Genomic DNA, 19,316 nt, shown 5'->3' on the forward strand with positions numbered 1-19,316 from the left:
AAAAAAAAAAAAAAAACCAAAAACAATATTATATTTAATACCCTCCTCAGTTTTGATACCGACTCATAACTTCGTTATAAATTTCCCCAGCCTAGCCTCGCTTAATCATGTTTAATTCGATTTGTTTATGATCAAATTTTATATTATATACTCTCATATTTCTTCTCATACAATAAACCAAAATAAATTTATAGGGCTTATCTATGATTTTAGGACCGTACTTTCACTTAATATATACAAAAAAATGAATGATGTAACGAGATATTCATTTAACGTAATAATGGCATTGTAAAAGTGTTGAATAATCAACGCTTTGTTTATTTTATCGATTCGAGTTTTTAATTTTAAAATTTTATAGTTAAAATCTTTTAAAAAAAAGTAATATTTAATTTTTTTCTGCAACAGTTAAAACATCTTAAATAATGTCACATCTCAACTCAAATTACAAATTTGAATCTGCGAAGCGAACGATACCTAAATTTCTTGATCCAGTGTTACGTTGATAAATATTATATTATATTTATCAACTCTATATGTTACATGAGAGTAGCGTAGCAAAAACTTTTGCTATGTTCATATATTTATTAAAGCTTTTGTCCCTAATTGATCTTCTGTATGCTGAAAAAGACGTCGACTTTTAATTTCAATAGGAGAGCCTTATTAGCGGCTTAGAAACTATTCAATTTGCATGTTAAACTAGTAAGTTGCATATTAAGTAGTACTGAAACTAACTCGTTCATTTGGCCGATTTAAGTTTTTAATTTGAGTTGCTATATGATATTTATTAAAGCTTTTGTCCCTAATTGATCTTCTGTATGCTGAAAAAGACGTCGACTTTTAATTTCAATAGGAGAGCCTTATTAGCGGCTTAGAAACTATTCAATTTGCATGTTAAACTAGTAAGTTGCATATTAAGTAGTACTGAAACTAACTCGTTCATTTGGCCGATTTAAGTTTTTAATTTGAGTTGCTATATGATTTTATGTGAGAGTAAACACTGTAACAGAAAAAGTTTGATATAATTTTTTATGAGAAAAAACACTATAGTAAAAATTAGAGTTATAATTCGAATCGGTAAAATGAACGAGAATTATCAATAAATATCTACATAGATCAGAGTAAGCTGGTTTTGTTTGGGAAAAAATTACCAACTAAATCAAATTCCTAAGATTGATCTATTTCCTGAAATTAGTTAATTTACAGGTAAAACTTCCGCTTTTCCTTTTTTTTTTTTTTTTTTTTTTTTTGCGCGACTATGTACCAAAAAAATTATCCTTAATTTGATCCATGCGATTAATTGCTATCGACTCCATGAGTTCAACTACTGAAGATTTTACCAGGGTGATACAATCAAATGAGTCATACTTTATAAGGATGAAATTCATACAATGAAACAGGAAAACACGATCACTTTCGTATTTGTTTTGCACTAATTATATATCAAAGGATTTCTTACAAGAAATGGTAACTTGTTCCACTGAAACTCATTGCGGTTGTCTGACAATGATATAGTGTCATTGGACTAGGTATACTATATATGTTTTACAAATTTATATATTAATAATATCGCGTCGAGTTGTGTGTTTATTTATGAAGAAATGAGATAAATATCCTTTTAGAATGTATAAATTTAAATTTTTCTTACTTACTATAATTGATTAATATTTTTTTACTTAAATAATTATATTAGTAAAAAAAGTATTAATCACGAATAAAAAGTAAAAATTAAGATCCATACACTTTTAAAAATAAGTTTAATAATTTTTTAAATAATTTACGGTGTCAGACCCGGCCCAAAGGAGCTTTTATTCGTGTTGTGTCATTAACATGACCACGCTTTAATCATGCTCTTATCATGTCCAATAAGAAAATTATGAATAAACAATAAAATAAAGCATTAAACACAATAAGAATACTAATTTATAACGAAACAAAGCATATGATTTGGAAAAAAAAAAATTAGAGTCCGTTTAGTTCGCTGATTCGAGTTTTTAATTTGAGTTAAGATGTGCTTTTATATAAAAGCTTTTTACTGTAGTAAAAAAGTTAAATATGATTATTTCTGAGAATTTTTTACAATAACAAAATCAAATCAATGAAATGAATGGGGCCTAACTGCGATCTACAACATTGAAAATCTTACCTAGTAAAAATTGAATTGAGAAAAAGCCTTGTAAATAAAAAAAAAGTACATTCAAGTATACGAAATACATAAGAAAAAAATATTTTAATAAAGGGTATAATTGTTGTGCCGCTTGTCATGCTGCTAGTGTCCTTACCTGACCCTTAAAAATTCGTGCTTTTAGTGTGCTTTTTGCTTTAAAATACCATTAAGGTCCATTTAATAAATGTGATAACTAGGCTCATTTAACTATGCTCATTTAGTAATCGTGTTGTGTCAAGGCTACTTCTTTGTGTATGGTGCTCATACCAGCCCCGGAAATTTTACCCGCTTTGACATCTCCAGTTTTAAGATGTCAGCGTGCATGACATTTTTTAAAATATCAACATATGCGTGACATTTTTTAAAATATCAACATATGTTATAGAAATGGTATGGCAAAATGATTTTTCAGGAAAAAGGAGGATACCAAATTGATTTTTCCGCTTTAAAATTTTGCTCCCTAATTATCTAAAGCGGACGTTCCTAATAACAACTAGTAATGTTTCATTAATAGCTTCTTAACTCTTTTTTGGCTCTCCTATTATATAGGAAAACTCTAATATCCAATATAAGGGAGTTTAATTAGGGCTTAAAAAGATGTAGGAAAAGTATTCACTGAGGTGAGTTTTGGATTGTTGTATTTTTAAGAGAACGCAAAAATAGAAAGTAGAATACAAGTAGAAGTTCTAAAAGCTACAAATTTTAAATTCTTCAAATAACTTAAAAAGTGTATTGGTTTTTGTGCAAAATGCTTTTCAATCTTTTAAGCTAAATACTATAGTTGCATAGATTTTTGTAGAAATTGCTTTTAGAAATTGTAAATTCAATCCCAAACACACGTCAAAACGGCAAGATGATCACCAAACGTAAAATGCAACGATAATTAAGAATGGCAGGTTAGGTAAGATAAGTACATACAATTGTTGGAGTGTAGAACGCACGACAGAAATTGTGGTAATACTGGCATTTTTTTTTCTCTTTTATTGTGGTGTGAATATATATATATATATATATATTATGCACCTTTTGAGTTCAACAAGTCGTCAGGACAAAATTCAAGATAGAATTTTTATGTCACAATAAATTGAGTATATATACTATCTTACGAAATTAATAATTAATATAATAATGCAGTCAGCGGAGAATTTGACATTAACAAAAACAATTGATAATGTCAGAGGACCTTCTCAAATACATACGCATTGAATAATATCTTAAGTTTTTGTCAATAGAAGGAGGTGACTTGTACAACCTTCTAATGCACAAGAACTTTGACTTTTCTGATCACCAAAACATATGCCGGCATGCCTATAAATTCTCACACAAAATATACCATAGAAAGCACGATCAAACTTAAATCAGACATATCACACACAAAACCTTTTAATTTTAAGCAACAATGGCCACTTTCAGGTTAACAAACTTTCTGTTCTCCACATTTCTTCTACTTTGTTGGCTTTCTTGGTCAGCTTCAGGAAGCACTTCAGCCCCTGAAGACTTCATTCCATGCCTTCTAAACAACTCTGATCCCTCCCACCCAATTTCCTCAGCGATCTATACTCCCAACAACTCTTCATTCTCATCTGTTCTCCAAGCTTACATCCGAAACAGCCGATTCAACACTTCCACAACCCGAAAGCCTTTTCTCATCCTCACCGCCTTGCATGTCTCGCACATACAAGCCTCAATACTATGCGCCCGCCGGCACAACCTGCAGATGAAGATAAGAAGCGGAGGCCACGACTACGAGGGCGTTTCCTACGTTGCCGAAGTCCCGTTCTTCATCCTCGACATGCTCAATCTTCGAGCAATCGAAATCGATATCGAGAAAGAGACCGCGTGGATTCAGACTGGTGCAACTCTTGGTGAAGTCTACTATCGAATCGCGGAGAAGAGCAAAGTCCACGGCTACCCCGCCGGTGTTTGTCCAACCGTCGGCGTAGGAGGACATATAAGTGGAGCTGGCTATGGAAACATGATGAGAAAATATGGTCTCACTGTTGACAACATAGACGACGCTTTGATAGTTGATGTTAATGGTCAACTTCTTGACAGAAAAGCCATGGGGGAAGATTTGTTTTGGGCCATAAGTGGAGGTGGAGGATCCAGTTTCTGTGTCGTTTTGTCGTACAAGATTAAACTTGTCCGTGTCCCAGAGAAAGTCACCGTTTTCAGGGTTACAAGAACCTTGGAACAAAACGCGTCGTATATCGGATCTCGTTGGCAGCAAGTTGCTGATAAGTTAGACAGAGACCTCTTCATAAGGTTTATCATGGATGTTGTGAACGACACACAAACCGGAAAGAAGACGGGAAGGGCGACGTTTTCAGCCTTGTTCCTAGGAGACGCCGAAAGGCTTTTCTCAGTGATGAACACGAGTTTCCCAGAACTGGACTTGAAAAGATCGGAGGTTAACGAAACGAGCTGGATTCAATCTGTTCTGTTCTGGACGAACTATGCTATTGGGACTTCGGAGGATGTTTTACTGTCTCGAACGCCGCAGGTAAACAGCTTGAAGCGGAAATCTGACTACGTGAAGAAGCCGATTTCGAAGGAGGGTTTGGAGTGGATTTGGGATAGAATGGCCACGTTAGAAGCTCCATTGACGTTGACTTTTAATCCTTACGGCGGAAGAATGGCTGAGATTGCGTCGACCGCTTCGCCGTTTCCTCACCGGAAGGGGAACCTGGCGAAGATCCAGTACGCGGTGAACTGGAATGAGCAAGGAACTGAGGCTGCAAATTACTACATTGGTTTGACGAGGAAGCTTCACGAGTACATGACCCCTTTTGTGTCGAAGAATCCGAGAGAGGCATTTTACAACTACAAGGATCTAGATTTGGGAATCAACCATAATGGAAGAGAAAGCTACTACGAAGGAAGGGCTTATGGGATTAAATACTTTTTGGGCAATTTCAACAGGTTGGTCGAGATTAAGACGCGAGTTGATCCTCAAAATTTCTTTAGGAATGAACAAAGCATTCCCACTCTCCCACCTAATTAGTGATTTGGTTTAATTATTTAGCCAATAATTATGTCGCGGTGTTAATACCCTATTTTTAATTGGCCAAGCATTCGTGAACCTATAAGCATTTCTGATGATATCACAGTTGCTGGACAAAATTAAATAGCGTCTTAACGCACTTAGACTATTTAGTATATATATATATATATATATAGCTTTTATTTATTTGTATACAATACTTTCTCCCCTGGAAGGATAGCCTAGTAGGGGAAAAAGTATTGTAAATATAGTAAGTTTTCGTTGTTAACGAATTCATATATAGATATAGATACATATACGTGTCGTAATGAATATTAAATAAAATTTGTTATATTTGAATTACAGTCGCCTTGCGGTGCTCAGACTACTTTATCTTGATTTGTTTTTTCTTTACGTAAGTATATGTTTAACTCTTTCCTAAATTGATTAATTTGACCGCTTTCTTTTTCTCTCTATATATTTAACTTTTGGTTCTCTTTTTATAAATCTTCGGATCTGAAAGAACTGATTGACGGATAGCAAAATAAGCCTTCAACCAGAAAAACTGCTCAAACCGCACCCCACATGTGCATGGTTAAATATTCTAAGACCCCGTTCATTTTACCGATTCGAGTTTTGCTACAATAAAAAGTTCTCAGAAACAGTCACATTTAACCTTTTTGCTACAGTAAAAAAGCTCTCACATAAAATCACATCTTAACTCGAATTAAAAACTCGAATCAGCGAACTAAACAGATCCTAATTATACTAGTGACACCGTGCAGTTTGGTGCAACTTTTTCCACTCAATGTTTTGGTTTGGGGTCTAATTAGTACTTGACTGTGCATTGCATTTTGGTTTGTGGTTTGAAAATTTTAAGAACCCCAATAAACCGAACCACAATACCGCATATTCTTATAAATGTGATTTTTAAATATTTCTTACGTGATTTTTTTGAAGTGAAATGAATTTCATCATCTCAAATCCAAATCATCAGACTTTAAAAATGATCGTACAAACAAAGTCATTGATTGCAAGTCAACGAGATCAATTGCACAAGAAAAAAACAAAATTAACCAAACAGTAAATTACCAAGTTTTCTAAACGAGAAATGTTGCAAACATGATCACCACTATGAGCTCGGAAGATAGCTTCTCGAATATGTGATATAACATATGATTCAGGAGCTCGTGTCATTAGTGAACGAACAATACAAATAGCATTTGGAAGCATCCGACTCAATAGTCCACTTTTTGATAGCCGCACTTAGAGAGAGATTAGTCAAAACCATAAATAAGTACTCTTCAAAAGGCCACCAGAGAAAGCCCGGAGTAACGGCCACAACGCACTAGATTGCCATACTTCCTATGCACAACCACAATACCATAAAGGATGAGAAATGTCTACCATACGTTCTTGACACTGTAGGTTTTGCCCGCTACTTGAATGATTATTTTCTTTGTAAGATAAAACCTAGAGTAGACATATATTTTACAATGTAAAAAAGAAACCAGTCACTTAGATATGGAAACTAGTAAATTGTTTCATGATTGTGTTTTATTGTCACGTGATGAGTAACAAATTTGCTATGTTATTTGCTTGGTCCAACTATATCAAGGATTAAATGTCTGAACCGCACGACCAACAACACACCGAAAATAGAAGCTAGACCTAAAACAACCCATGGGATTTTTTTTTTTTTTTTTGGTTTCCACATGCAAGAAATTTTTGTGATGGTAACTCTTCAAAGTCCATGTTCGACTCGAGTACTAAAATTGGCGGATTCGTTTAAATCCTTGCAATTTGTGGTCTTAGTTCAGTCATTCATATTTAATCAAAAGAACAAAATGCGTGTGAAGTAATAATTCTTCGGTCATGACTCATCACTAAAAAAGAAAAAATAATCATAAGATTATTCGCATTCCAATCAACTTGATTGACAAATCATTTCTCAAGGATAATATAAAAGCTTCTATTCGTTTTGACTCTTGACCATGAAGAATTGAATATATATATATATATATATATATATATTAAATTACGTAATCTCTTCGATTAAATTAAAAAAGCAATTAATTAATTGGTAATCACTTAAGAATCCTACTCAAATGATCATAGCAGACGCATCAGGAAAATAACATATACGCGGTTTCAGCATGAAAATCACATCCAAATCAGCAAGATCTTCTATATCGCGCTTAATTTGGAAACATAATTTTTCATCGGGAAAATTTTATATTTGTACCTTATGTTTTAGCATAATTGTCTTTTAGTACACTGTGTTTTGAGTATTTTTAATTTGGTACCTTGATGTTTTAAAAAATTATTTTTAATACCTTGATATCATTTTTTAAGATGTAAAATGTCAAATTTACCATTCTCGTTACTTTACCAAAAACTAATAAATTTAGAAAAAAAAACTCTAAAAATTAATTTTAATTTAAAGCATTATTTTAATTTTTAATTTTTAAATGTTTAAAATTTTTTTCAGAATTTTTCTAAATTTATTATTAGTTTTTTAGTTAATTAATGAGAAGGGTAACTTTGACATTTTACATTTCAAAAAATGACTTTAAGATATTAAAAATGATTTTCTAAAACGTCGAGATATCAATTTAAAATTATTAAAAACACAGTATATTAAAATACAATTATGCTAAAACACAGGATATCAATATGAAATTTTCCATTTTTTTCATTTATTTACATGGCGTTTATTTTGGAAACACAAATTTTCATTTATTTACATGACGCTTACGCCACAACTTGTATATTCCTAGGCATCTTAGCAATGCAATAATCTTCAAGATCACCTGACTTCACTTCCCTATAAATTCTGAATACATTCAACAAAACCTCACAATCCAGACGAAGAAGAAAACAAAAAGGTAATCCATATAATATCAATCAAGATTAATATATCAAAAAACAATGGTTTCATGCATTCGATCCCTAGTATTTGTTCTTCCTCTCTTATTTCTTCTCCACTCATTTGCGTCCACAACAGCTTCTTCAGATTCAATCCTCTATAACTTTATCCAATGCTTCCAAAACATTTCCCAATTTTCCACCACAACCTCTGCAATCGTTTTCACACACAAGAACTCCTCTTTCTCGTCCACGTTAGTCTCACGAATCGACAACCGCAGATATTCAATCCGTGAAACCCCCAAACCTTTAGCCATTATAGAAGCCACAATCATACCCCACGTCCGAACGACAATCCTCTGCGCGAAACGACATGACCTGCAAATAAGAATCCGCAGCGGAGGCCATGACTTCGAGGGCATCGCTTCGGTCTCCGGCGTCCCGTTCGTCATCCTCGACATGCTCAACTTCCGCAACATCGAGATCAAAATGTCCGACGAGACGGCATGGGTTGAGGCCGGCGCGAGCCTTGGCGAGCTCTACTACAAGATCGCCAATACCAGCAAAGTTCACGGGTTCGCAGCCTCGGTCTGCCCCGGGGTATGCACCGGTGGGCACATCAGCGGCGGAGGGTACGGAAATATGATGAGAAAGTTTGGACTATCAAGTGATAATGTCTTGGACGCTAAAATAATGGACGTGAATGGTAGAATACTCGACAGAAAAGGCATGGGAGAAGACGTGTTTTGGGCTATTAGAGGAGGCGGCGGAGGAAGCTTTGGCGTTATTCTTTCATGGAAAATAAGGCTCAATAGAGTAGCCGAAAAAGTGACGGTTTTCAACGTTGAAAGGAACGAAAAAGAAGTTGGTTTAGAGGCTATGTATCGTTGGCAATATGTTGCTCCAAATCTTCCTAATGAGGTTTTCATTAGGGCAATGGCTGGGGTGATTAATGGTAGTGAAGAGGGGACTAAAACAGTGGGGGTCTCTTTTATTGGCATGTTTTTGGGACCGAAAAAAGAGCTTGTTTCCTTGTTGGAAAATCGTTTTCCTGAATTGGGTTTGAAAGAAAAGGAATGCTTTGAAATGAGTTGGGTGGATTCCACTGTCTTCTGGAGCAATTACCCAGTTGGGACTTCATTAGACGTTTTGTTGAAAAGGCTTAATGGGGCCACTCAGTTTTACAAGATCAAGTCGGATTACGTGAAGGAACCTATTCCAAAGAAGGATTTGGAATCCATTTGGGAAATGATGTTGAAGATTGGTCAGGTTTGGATGAAATGGAATCCTTATGGAGGAAGAATGAGCGAGATTTCGGAATTGGAAACTCCTTTCCCCCATAGGGCAGGGAATTTGTTTTTGATTCAGTACTATGTTTATTGGTTTAAAGAAGGTAAAGACATTGCAAATGAGTACTTGGATCTTGCAAGAGAGTTGTACGAGAAGATGACCCCTTTTGTTTCGGAGAATCCTAGAGAGGCCTTCCTCAACTATAGGGACTTCGATATTGGTGAAAATCCAGAGAATAAGACGGACTATGAAACCGCGAGAGTTTATGGGAAAAAGTTCTTCAAGGATAATTTTGATAGACTGGTGAAGGCGAAAACCATCATCGACCCTGATAATTTCTTCAAGAATAAACAAAGCATTCCACCACTTCCAAGACGGAAATGAAGAATGATGGAATCATGGACATGATAAAAGGCCAGTTTATTTATTTGTAATTGCGTATTAGAATTTCTTTAAGGTATTGGTTAGACTAATCGAGTAAGAATTTGTAGTTTTTTCCTTTAAAAAAAAAATAATAATATAAGAATTTCTAGTTGCTTGTCACCTTGTATTAATTATATTATATTACTGTTTTTAAAGGGTCAGACATTAGACTTTGCAGCTAAATTTACTTATAAATCCTGAGGACTCGACAGACGTACGGTTAAAACTTTTTCGTTCGTATAGAAACAATGCTGATTTACTGAGGGAAAAAAAAAAACAATCATTAATGGAGATTAATACAATGATACGGTTATTTAACGTAGAAAAAAATCCTTATGGAAAAATCACGGTGCTAATTAACCAGATAAATAGAAAGATTTTATTGACTTCAAATTACAGTTACAAGTGTCACGACCTAAAACTGCGAGATCAATGCAAATTGATACATTTCTAAAATGCCGGGTTCCTATACAAATGAGAAATTTTAAGAAAAAGTCTCTATGTTTTTTTTTTTTTTGCCCCTAATATGTGGAATGTTATGAGGAAAAAAAAAACGTATTACATAAAATAAAAATTAATCAGAACATGTCTTAAAATAACTTATAAGAGTATACATAGCCGGTAATATATATGCTTTATAAATCTCAAATAGGCATTTGGGTAATGTTGTGTAATAATTAATATTTCCCTTAGAACTTCAATAATAGACATTTTATGTAATTATTTTATATAAATCTTTGGTCTGAAATTAAAATTTTAATACACATCCAAGTAATTAAAAAGAAAAAGGAGATAAATGCTCTTAAAATGCACGGGTCTTGAATTTTTACCTTTTATAATTGATTAATATTCTTTAATTAAAAAACTATATTAATCAAAAGGGTATTAATTAAGAATAAATGATAAAAAAACTTAAAACAATACATTTAGAGTTCACAAATTTTCTCTAGTTAGAATAACTAACGATACTCCATAATCTCTCCAGAAGAATTACCCAAGTAATCTGTGACGAGCCTATCATATGCCTAACTACTCAATCAGACTAACTAAATTGCACACCACAGGGAGAAAAAGGATGAGTTATAGCCTAGAAGGAATACCGATTACTTATTTTCAAATCAATAAAATAAAAGCAAACATATTCATATACAATAATATATGAAATGAAAAGTTTATTGAATTTATAACTCCAAATTAAGGAATCCGCAAAGTTAATTAACTTTAAAACTTCCAAACAACTTGTAATTTATTAAGTCCAAAGGCAACCTAAATGAATTGGTGGTCGGCGACGAACCGGTTCTCCCATCTGTAGCAGATCTGGTTGTGTTAAAAAAAATTGTGTAACTTTTTATTTTTATTTTTTTTACTGAGATGATGTAATTCTTTGTAATTGGATATTGTGTATAATAATTTGGAAATATTTTGATAGACAAGATAATCTATCAGATTATTCTTCAGGGGCTGGCACCGGAAATTAGGGGTAACTAGTCATATTTAAGTTGAAAATAAGAAAATAATTTAGTAGATAATGATTAGCAGATTACTCTTTAGCGACCGGTGATTGATGTCGGAGATCAAACTGGGTAAATCATTTTTGAGTTGAAAAAAAAAAATAAATTGGCAGATTATGGAACATTATCTGACGTATTCTTTCTAGTCACCGACTGTAACGATTCGCACCTCTATTTGGTATGAAAATGTCCGCTTTGTAGCAATGTAAGACTGCACAGCTTATCTTGTCTTTGTCATTTTGTCTCAAGAGATTGATGACTTTCACACTGACGCCAAAGTAAAAAATATACTATTATTTTTTGGTTGAAAATATAAAAATAATCCAGTAGATTATGAAACATAATCTTACAGATTATGACCGGTGGTCAGCATATTATGAAACGTAATCTGGCAGATTACCTTGTTCCTCGACTAGTGAATAGAGATCAGAAACTCCCTTCCGCCATCATCTGGTAATTTACTAGTGGTAAACATATAGATTACCCTTTTGACCATTGGGTAATTTCGATAATCCGTATGTTGGATCTGTGATCGATTTTAGTCTAAAATTATAGAAATCAAGGGATTAATATTTCAGGGTTAAACATTAAAGTTTGTCTATTTAAAGGGATATTTGTCTCCTTTTCTCATGTATTTATTGCCACAAACTTGTGTTTGAAGTACTTCTATGCGTCTTAAGAAATGAACTTAATGAACTAAACGGAGTGGGGGTTTAAGAGTGGCCTTACCAATAGTCGGTGAGGCCCAGTCAATCTTATTCCTCCTCCGAATCTATCCAGATAGATGTTTTTGGATTTCTTGGTTTGTTTGGATGGGCTCTTGGTTTGTTCGGCCCTAAGAGGGGGACATAAGAAAAAGATATATATATATATATATATATATTTGGTTATCTCAAATGTAAATGAGGATTTTTATTTTTATTTTTATTTTTCATTAACATTTTGTTTTTTGGGAGGATACATATTTTACGTTTAATTTAAAAAGTCAGTTCTTTTTACTTCTTGTACTCCTCGCCGCTACTTGAGCAAGAACATGCCACCTAGTGCATTTCACCAAGACTCCGACTTCTTTTTATCCTAGTTTATCCTACTTCCTAATTTCATTTTTTTTTTCAAATATAATCATTATTATTTATCAAATCTTTCTTTCTTCAATTATTAAAAGCAAATGTTTCTATCAAAAAAGAAAAAAATTTATTAAAAGCAAATGTCAAGATGGGGAACTTGCAATTCAAGATATGACTAGAAAGTAGCAACTTCCAAGTCATTTCCTTAGCAATTAATTTTCTGTCTCTCTTATTACCGAGTGAAGAAGAAAACTCCCATTTATTCTTGGAAATCAGAAAAGAAAAACAAAATCCCAGCTATCTAATATCAAATGAAGATCCCAATCCCCGCAATCTTCACAATCTTCTCAACCTTTCTTCTCCAAATCTCAACGGAAATTTCAGATCAAACCCAAGAAACTCTCCTCCACTGCCTTTCTTCCCACTCCCAACAGACCACCCCACCAATCTCCTCACTCACATACTTCCCCAACAACTCTTCATACTCATCACTGCTTAAATCACACATCAGAAACCTCAGATTCACATCCCCAACAACCCCAAAACCACTCTTCATTATAGCTCCAACACACGTCTCTCACATCCAAGCCACAATCATATGCTGCAAAATTCACGGCCTTCAGCTCAGAATCCGCAGCGGCGGTCACGACTTCGACGGCCTCTCGTACATCTCCGACGTCCCGTTCATCATAATCGACATGTTCAATCTCCGAGCCATAGAAGTGAATATCGAGGAAGAAAACGCTTGGGTTGAGTCAGGTGCAACTCTAGGCGAGCTTTATTACAGAATCGCGGAGAAGAGCAAAATCCATGGCTTCCCAGCTGGGGTTTGTCCGACTGTTGGTGTTGGAGGGCATTTTAGTGGTGGAGGGTATGGTAATATGATGAGAAAATATGGGTTGTCTACGGATAATGTGATTGATGCAAAAATAGTTGATGTTAATGGTAATGTTTTGGACAGAGAATCAATGGGTGAAGATCTTTTTTGGGCAATCAGAGGTGGGGGTGGGGCTAGTTTCGGAGTTATTGTTTCTTGGAAAATCAAGTTGGTTTCTGTACCAGAGATTGTTACGGTCTTTAGAGCCGAGAGGACTTGGGAACAAGGCGGTTTGGACGCTGTTCTGCAATGGCAAGATGTTGCGGATAAACTCGATGAAGGTGTTTTCATTAGAGTGGTTTCGATGCCGGTGAATAGGAAGACTCAGAAGACTGTCAAGGCTAAATTTGTTTGTTTGTTTCTTGGGAATGCTACAACGCTTGGTCTTTTCATGGATGAAAGTTTGCCCAAATTGGGTTTGAGGAAAGAGGACTATTTTGAAATGAGTTGGATTGAATCCGCTCTCTATTGGTATAACTACCCAATTGGAACTCCAATTGATGTTTTGTTACAAAGGGTACCAAAATCAGACAAATTCCTCAAGAAAAAATCGGATTACGTGCAAGAACCAATTCAGAGGGAGGCACTTGAAGGAATATGGAGAAAAATGGTGGAGCTGAAAAAGCCAGTGCTTACATTGAATCCTTATGGTGGGAAAATGAGTGAAATATCCGAGCTTGCAACTGCATTTCCACATAGAGCAGGGAACAAGTACAAAATCCAATACTCAGTGCAGTGGAAAGAGGAAGGTGTTGAGACTTTGGAGCAAAATCTTGATCGGATTAGAAAACTTTACCAGTACATGACTCCTCATGTGTCAAAATCTCCGAGGTGTTCTTATCTGAATTACAGAGATGTTGATTTAGGTACTAATGGAATTGGATATAATGCAAGCTACTCAGAGGCTAGCGTCTGGGGGACCAAGTACTTCAATGGGAATTTTGATCGGTTGGTGGAAGTTAAGACTAAGGTAGATCCAGGTAACTTTTTCCGATATGAACAAAGTATTCCACCTCTTGTGGCTCGGACGGGTAAAATGGCACAATGCTAAAACTGCTATGTGAAAGTATGTTTTTTTTAAATATATATATATATATATATAAGAATTGTTCTGGCACTTAGAAAGTGTCTATCAGCACTTGTATAATCATATATAAATTATGTATATTTGTACATAAATTATGTATATTTATATGTAAAGTCATGTATATTTAATATGAAATACAATAAATCAGTTAATATACATATTTTTATATTATATGTTCACTAATTGCTATAAAAAAAACATGTTTTGAGGATTAATATACATTATCGTTTATTATAACTTAACATACATGATTTATATGTAAATATACACGATTTATTGTAATATACACGATTGCACAATTATACAAGTGTCATGTAAATATACACAATTTACTTGTAAATATACACAACTTACTATAAATATACACATTTTATACAAAAATGTACAAGTATCGTTTCGGTCAGTCATTTTTTAAGTGTCTGACGAGAGACCTTGCACATATATATATATATATATATATATATATATATATATTAGTGGCAGGAGGAAAGTAAAACTAAGATCTGAAACTTTTTTGTTAAATTATCATGTTCTCTACTCTGATATATTCTGATTTGATTGGAGGGTTGGAAATTGTAATTGTTTTTATTAGCCACTATATAGTTCTCTCGTTTTTTCTTTTTTTCCTTTTTTATGAATACAAGTACGTTGTTATATTTGAAAAAAAAAAAGGTTACTGTTTTTATATAAAATAAGGGAGATTTTTTAATCTATTTGGTGTATTAATAAAATTCCACGAATAGAAAACATAATTTATTGATACGAAGACCCTATAAAAAAAAATAAGGTCTTTTTTTATTTTTATTTTTGTTTTTTTTTGGTAACTAGCTGAATGTGTACCCGGCCGAACAAAACACTTGAGTAAATATGTGGGCTGTGAAGAGTGAAGACAAATGGAGCTTCTGTTGGTTGTAATGGTTATCTTTATTGTTATCTATTACCGTTATTTGTCTCTTAAACTTTCAATTTTGGTAAGCAACACTCTGATCTTATAAAATTGTTATAATGTGTCACATTTTATTAAATTTTTTTAAATTTTTTTATTAAATTTAAGAGATTAAAAATTAAGAAATTAAGAAATTAAAAGATTTGTATTACGTTTAAATTGGGATGTTAAAAATTTTCGTTAAACATATTTTTTCAACATTAATTTAACACAATCATTATTAAAATAAGGTATATTACAATAACTTTACAAGTTGAATTTTGAGATCAATATGTAAAATACCCAAAGATTCATTCACCCCTTGAACTATGCACTATAGTTCAAAATACCCTCTCAGTTTATAATATTAACAAAATGGTGAGTCAACATTACATATAATTTTATAAGAATAATGTTATCAACATCAACTATGCTCTCAACGTTTAGATCAACCGATGAGTTGTCGTTTTTTGTTCACAGATATTTAAAAGATTGCTCTATCAATTAATAATAAGAGGTTTAAAATGCTATCCAATTATAATTTTGACTCTAATTTTTTAATTAAATAGTCTTATAATAACTAAATTTTTGTTTTAGTTTAGTTTTGGGACCGTAAAATGCTATTCAAGTGAAATTTTTATTCTATTTTTTTCACTTTATTATTGCTCTAATATGTGGATATTTGTCATAATGAAATTCCAAAGCCATAAAATGCTATCCATATATAAGTTTATATTCCTTTTTTTTCACTTCAATAGTCCTCTAATATAGATATTTGTTTTAATTTAATTCTGGAAGGCATTAAAATTATATCCAAGTACAATATTTTACTTCAATATTTTCACTTCAATAGTCTTTTAATAATTAGATCTTTGTTTAAATTGAATTCTAGAGGCCTTAAAATGCTCTCCAAGTACCATTTTTAATCTAATTTACAATTCGGTAGTCTTCTAATATATAAATAATTAAATTTCAGGGGCCCTAAAATGCTATCCGAGTACAATTTTGACTCTTATTTTCAATTTAATAGTCTTTTAATATCTGGGGTTGTTCTTTTGGAGTGTAACTTGAGTGTAGTTTTTGAATTGAATTTGAGTTATAACTTGAGTTAAAGTTGTAACTTGAATAAAGTTGAGTAAAGTTGAATAAAATTGAAACTTAAAAGAATGTGAACTTGACTAAAGTTGTAACTTGAGTTTAAACTTCTTCTGAATTTTGTTGCAAAAGAACAACCCTACGTATTAATTGAGTTTCGGGGGCCTTAATTTGCTTTCAAAAATAAAATTTTTATTCCAATTTTTTCACTTCAATAGTTCTCTTATATGATATTTATTTTAAAAGATCGCCACATCAACTAATAATAAGATGTTGCACCTACCAATAAAAAAATGTTAATTTATGAGCTGGTTTAAAAATTAAGAATATAATTGGTATCCCTGACATTACTTATTTTATAAATACCCCACAAACTATTAATTTAAACTCAACTTATCTCTTAAATTATTGATCTTGTGCCAACTTTCCCTTTGATTTTTTTAAAAAATAGGGGCAAGTTAATACAAAATCAAGAGTTCAAAGATATTTAGAAAATTATATTAATCTTACGGTGTTTTGAAACACCTTCATACTTTTGGAAGTGAAATGAATCATTTCCAAATTTTAGCGATTGTTTGGTAAATAAGTTCGAAACTTAGTGGTTTAAATTTTTTGTGGTTTGAAATGGATTTTTTTTTTTGTTGGTTAAATGTCTGGAATGAATAATTTGAAACATATGATTCGGTTAGGAAAAAATGTTTCAGAAAACAATTTAACGGAACAGAATATATGGCTTCTTAAAATTTTCCAAAAAATATTCAGAACTAGATTCATATATTTGGCAATAATAAATCTACAAAATTCTTCATAACTTTCTCGACCGTCGATCTTTCTCATTATGACTCCTCTCATACTCAACAGGTGTGTGACTACTAGTGAAGTTTCTCTTGATTTTAATTATACTTTCAACCCTTCTTGCTTATGATTTCCTTTTCTCAAAGTGAGAGAGTAGAAATGCTAATGATGGAATCCAAAAGAAATCTAATTAAAGAAAAAGAAAAAAAAAACATACAACACAAGCTCCTACAAGAAGTCTACCACTTGTGAGTCTTTTACAGTACAACACAATTTCTCCAATTGTAGTCCAACATTTGTACAATCAAAATATATTTTTTGAATTAAAATTGATTTATATTTTTTATCACTAAAATAAATACTATACAGTATTTTTATCACTAAAATAAATATTACACAATATTTATCTTAGCAATTAAAATAAATATGTGGTCATATAAAATATGTGATAAAAATTTATTAGTGTTCTATGACAATGTGCCACCTACTGCTCAGTTGGTGCTTTACCTGAGGCAAACTATCTGTGTGCGTTTTCTTTGTACAGCTTAAGATTTAATTAGCATAAGAGTTTATTATTATTTTTAATTCAACTCATTTAAAATTATAAGAATAATCTTTTAATTACAATCCCTTAATACAAGAGAAAATCTTTTAATTCCAATTAAAACAGTAAATATTATTTTTATGAATTTAGGAAATTTGGGTTGATTTAAAATTACGGCTGAACTCGGTGAATTTAGCCGAGTTGCCTACATACCCCGTTGAGAGATCAAGCCACTTGTAATTCGAATTTTAAATTTAAAAAAATTGAATAATTCCCCAGTGTATGACTTTATGAGAAATTGACGCACTTTGAAATTTGATTTAGTTTAGTTTTTTTTTTTTTTTTTTTGAGGATTTTTAGGATTGAATTTGAACTTGAAACTGCACCTAAAATTAGGGCTAAACTCGGTGAATTTAGCCGAGTTGCCTACATATCCCGTTGAGAGATCAAGCCACTTGTAGTTCGAATTTTAAATTTAAAAAAAAATTGGACCCGAATGTATGACCTTATGAGGAATTGACACACTTTCAAATTTGATTTAGTTTTGTTTTGATTTGTTTTTTTTTTTTTTTTTGAGGATTTTTAGGATTGAATTTGAACTTGAAACTGCACCTAAATTTTAAGCTGCCTACGTATCCCATAAGGAATCAAGTTAATCGTAATTTTTGAATTTGAATTTTGATGTTAGAAAATTCCCCAGTATATGACCACATGAGGAATTCAAAGATGTTTTAAAATTTGATTTGGAATTTTACTTTAGAATTTGGGTTTGAAAGTTATATTTGGATAATTTCTCAGTATATAACCTTATGGGGAATTAAAAGGATCCTTTTGAATTTGGTGTTGATATTTTTTTATTTAAATTTAGGATTTAAAAATTATATTTAATCACCATATAATTTTATGAGACAATGAGCTCATCTTTTTGAAATAAGAGACCATAAAGGGACCTAATTTGTGCACTTTAAATTTTTGGGTATTTAATATTCCGATTTTTTTTTAAATTTATTGTCTTTTCTCTTTTTTTTTTATTTTGAATTTTAAAATTCAAAATCAAATCCACCTTTAGATTGGATTTGTTCAAACCGACCTTCTAATCTCAAAAGGAATTGAAGTCATTCTTTTGCTTCATGTGGTTGACACACACACACACACACACACACACATATATATATATATATATATATATATCCATGGCTTCATATTTCACACAACACAGGAAGTATAGTGAGATCTTAATACGTGTGTGTATATATATATGTTTTGGTGCATTGTGAAGATATCAAGGAAAAATTAAAGGTGACGGCTTGCTTCCTTTTTTTTGTTTTTTTATCTTCATTCTTTGATTGTTTTTCGGCGGGTATCATACAATTTATATGAATATTTTTCATATAAATCATATACACTATATACTAAGCTCTTTGTTTACGATTCATAGGGACTTTGCGCCAGGTAATGAGGCTTGTATCATAAGCCGCAATTTTGGCATTTGCGACACTGTTTTGATGGCCTTATATATATATATACTAGTTTTTTGGCCCGCGTGTTGCTGCGGGAAAGATTGTTATATTATAGAAAAAATCATGAGTTTTTACATTACAGTATTAATTTATATGTACATACATTTACATATATATATTTGTTTAAAGGTCTACTAAAATAATTTATACACATATGTACATATGTA

At 32.4% G+C, this 19,316-nt stretch overlaps 3 protein-coding genes across 3 annotated transcripts; all 3 read left to right on the forward strand.

Moving 5' to 3' along the window:
* Positions 1-3,515: 3,515 nt before the first annotated feature.
* Positions 3,516-5,524, forward strand: LOC112091995 (berberine bridge enzyme-like 8). Its single transcript, XM_024167008.1, has one exon. It carries the CDS (start codon positions 3,564-3,566, stop codon positions 5,166-5,168), a length of 1,605 nt encoding a protein of 534 aa, XP_024022776.1. The 5' UTR covers positions 3,516-3,563; the 3' UTR covers positions 5,169-5,524.
* A 2,554-nt stretch (positions 5,525-8,078) lies between these two features.
* On the forward strand, positions 8,079-9,715 carry LOC112092000 (berberine bridge enzyme-like 17). Its single transcript, XM_024167046.1, has one exon. It carries the CDS (start codon positions 8,079-8,081, stop codon positions 9,687-9,689), a length of 1,611 nt encoding a protein of 536 aa, XP_024022814.1. The 3' UTR covers positions 9,690-9,715.
* Positions 9,716-12,502: 2,787 nt separating this feature from the next.
* On the forward strand, positions 12,503-14,337 carry LOC112091996 (berberine bridge enzyme-like 8). Its single transcript, XM_024167012.1, has one exon. The coding sequence runs from the start codon at positions 12,618-12,620 to the stop codon at positions 14,232-14,234; it is 1,617 nt and encodes a 538-aa protein (XP_024022780.1). The 5' UTR covers positions 12,503-12,617; the 3' UTR covers positions 14,235-14,337.
* Positions 14,338-19,316: the final 4,979 nt, after the last annotated feature.

This window comes from Morus notabilis, unplaced genomic scaffold (genome assembly GCF_000414095.1).
Source record: "Morus notabilis unplaced genomic scaffold, ASM41409v2 Scaffold276, whole genome shotgun sequence".
NCBI classification, from domain to species: domain Eukaryota; kingdom Viridiplantae; phylum Streptophyta; class Magnoliopsida; order Rosales; family Moraceae; genus Morus; species Morus notabilis.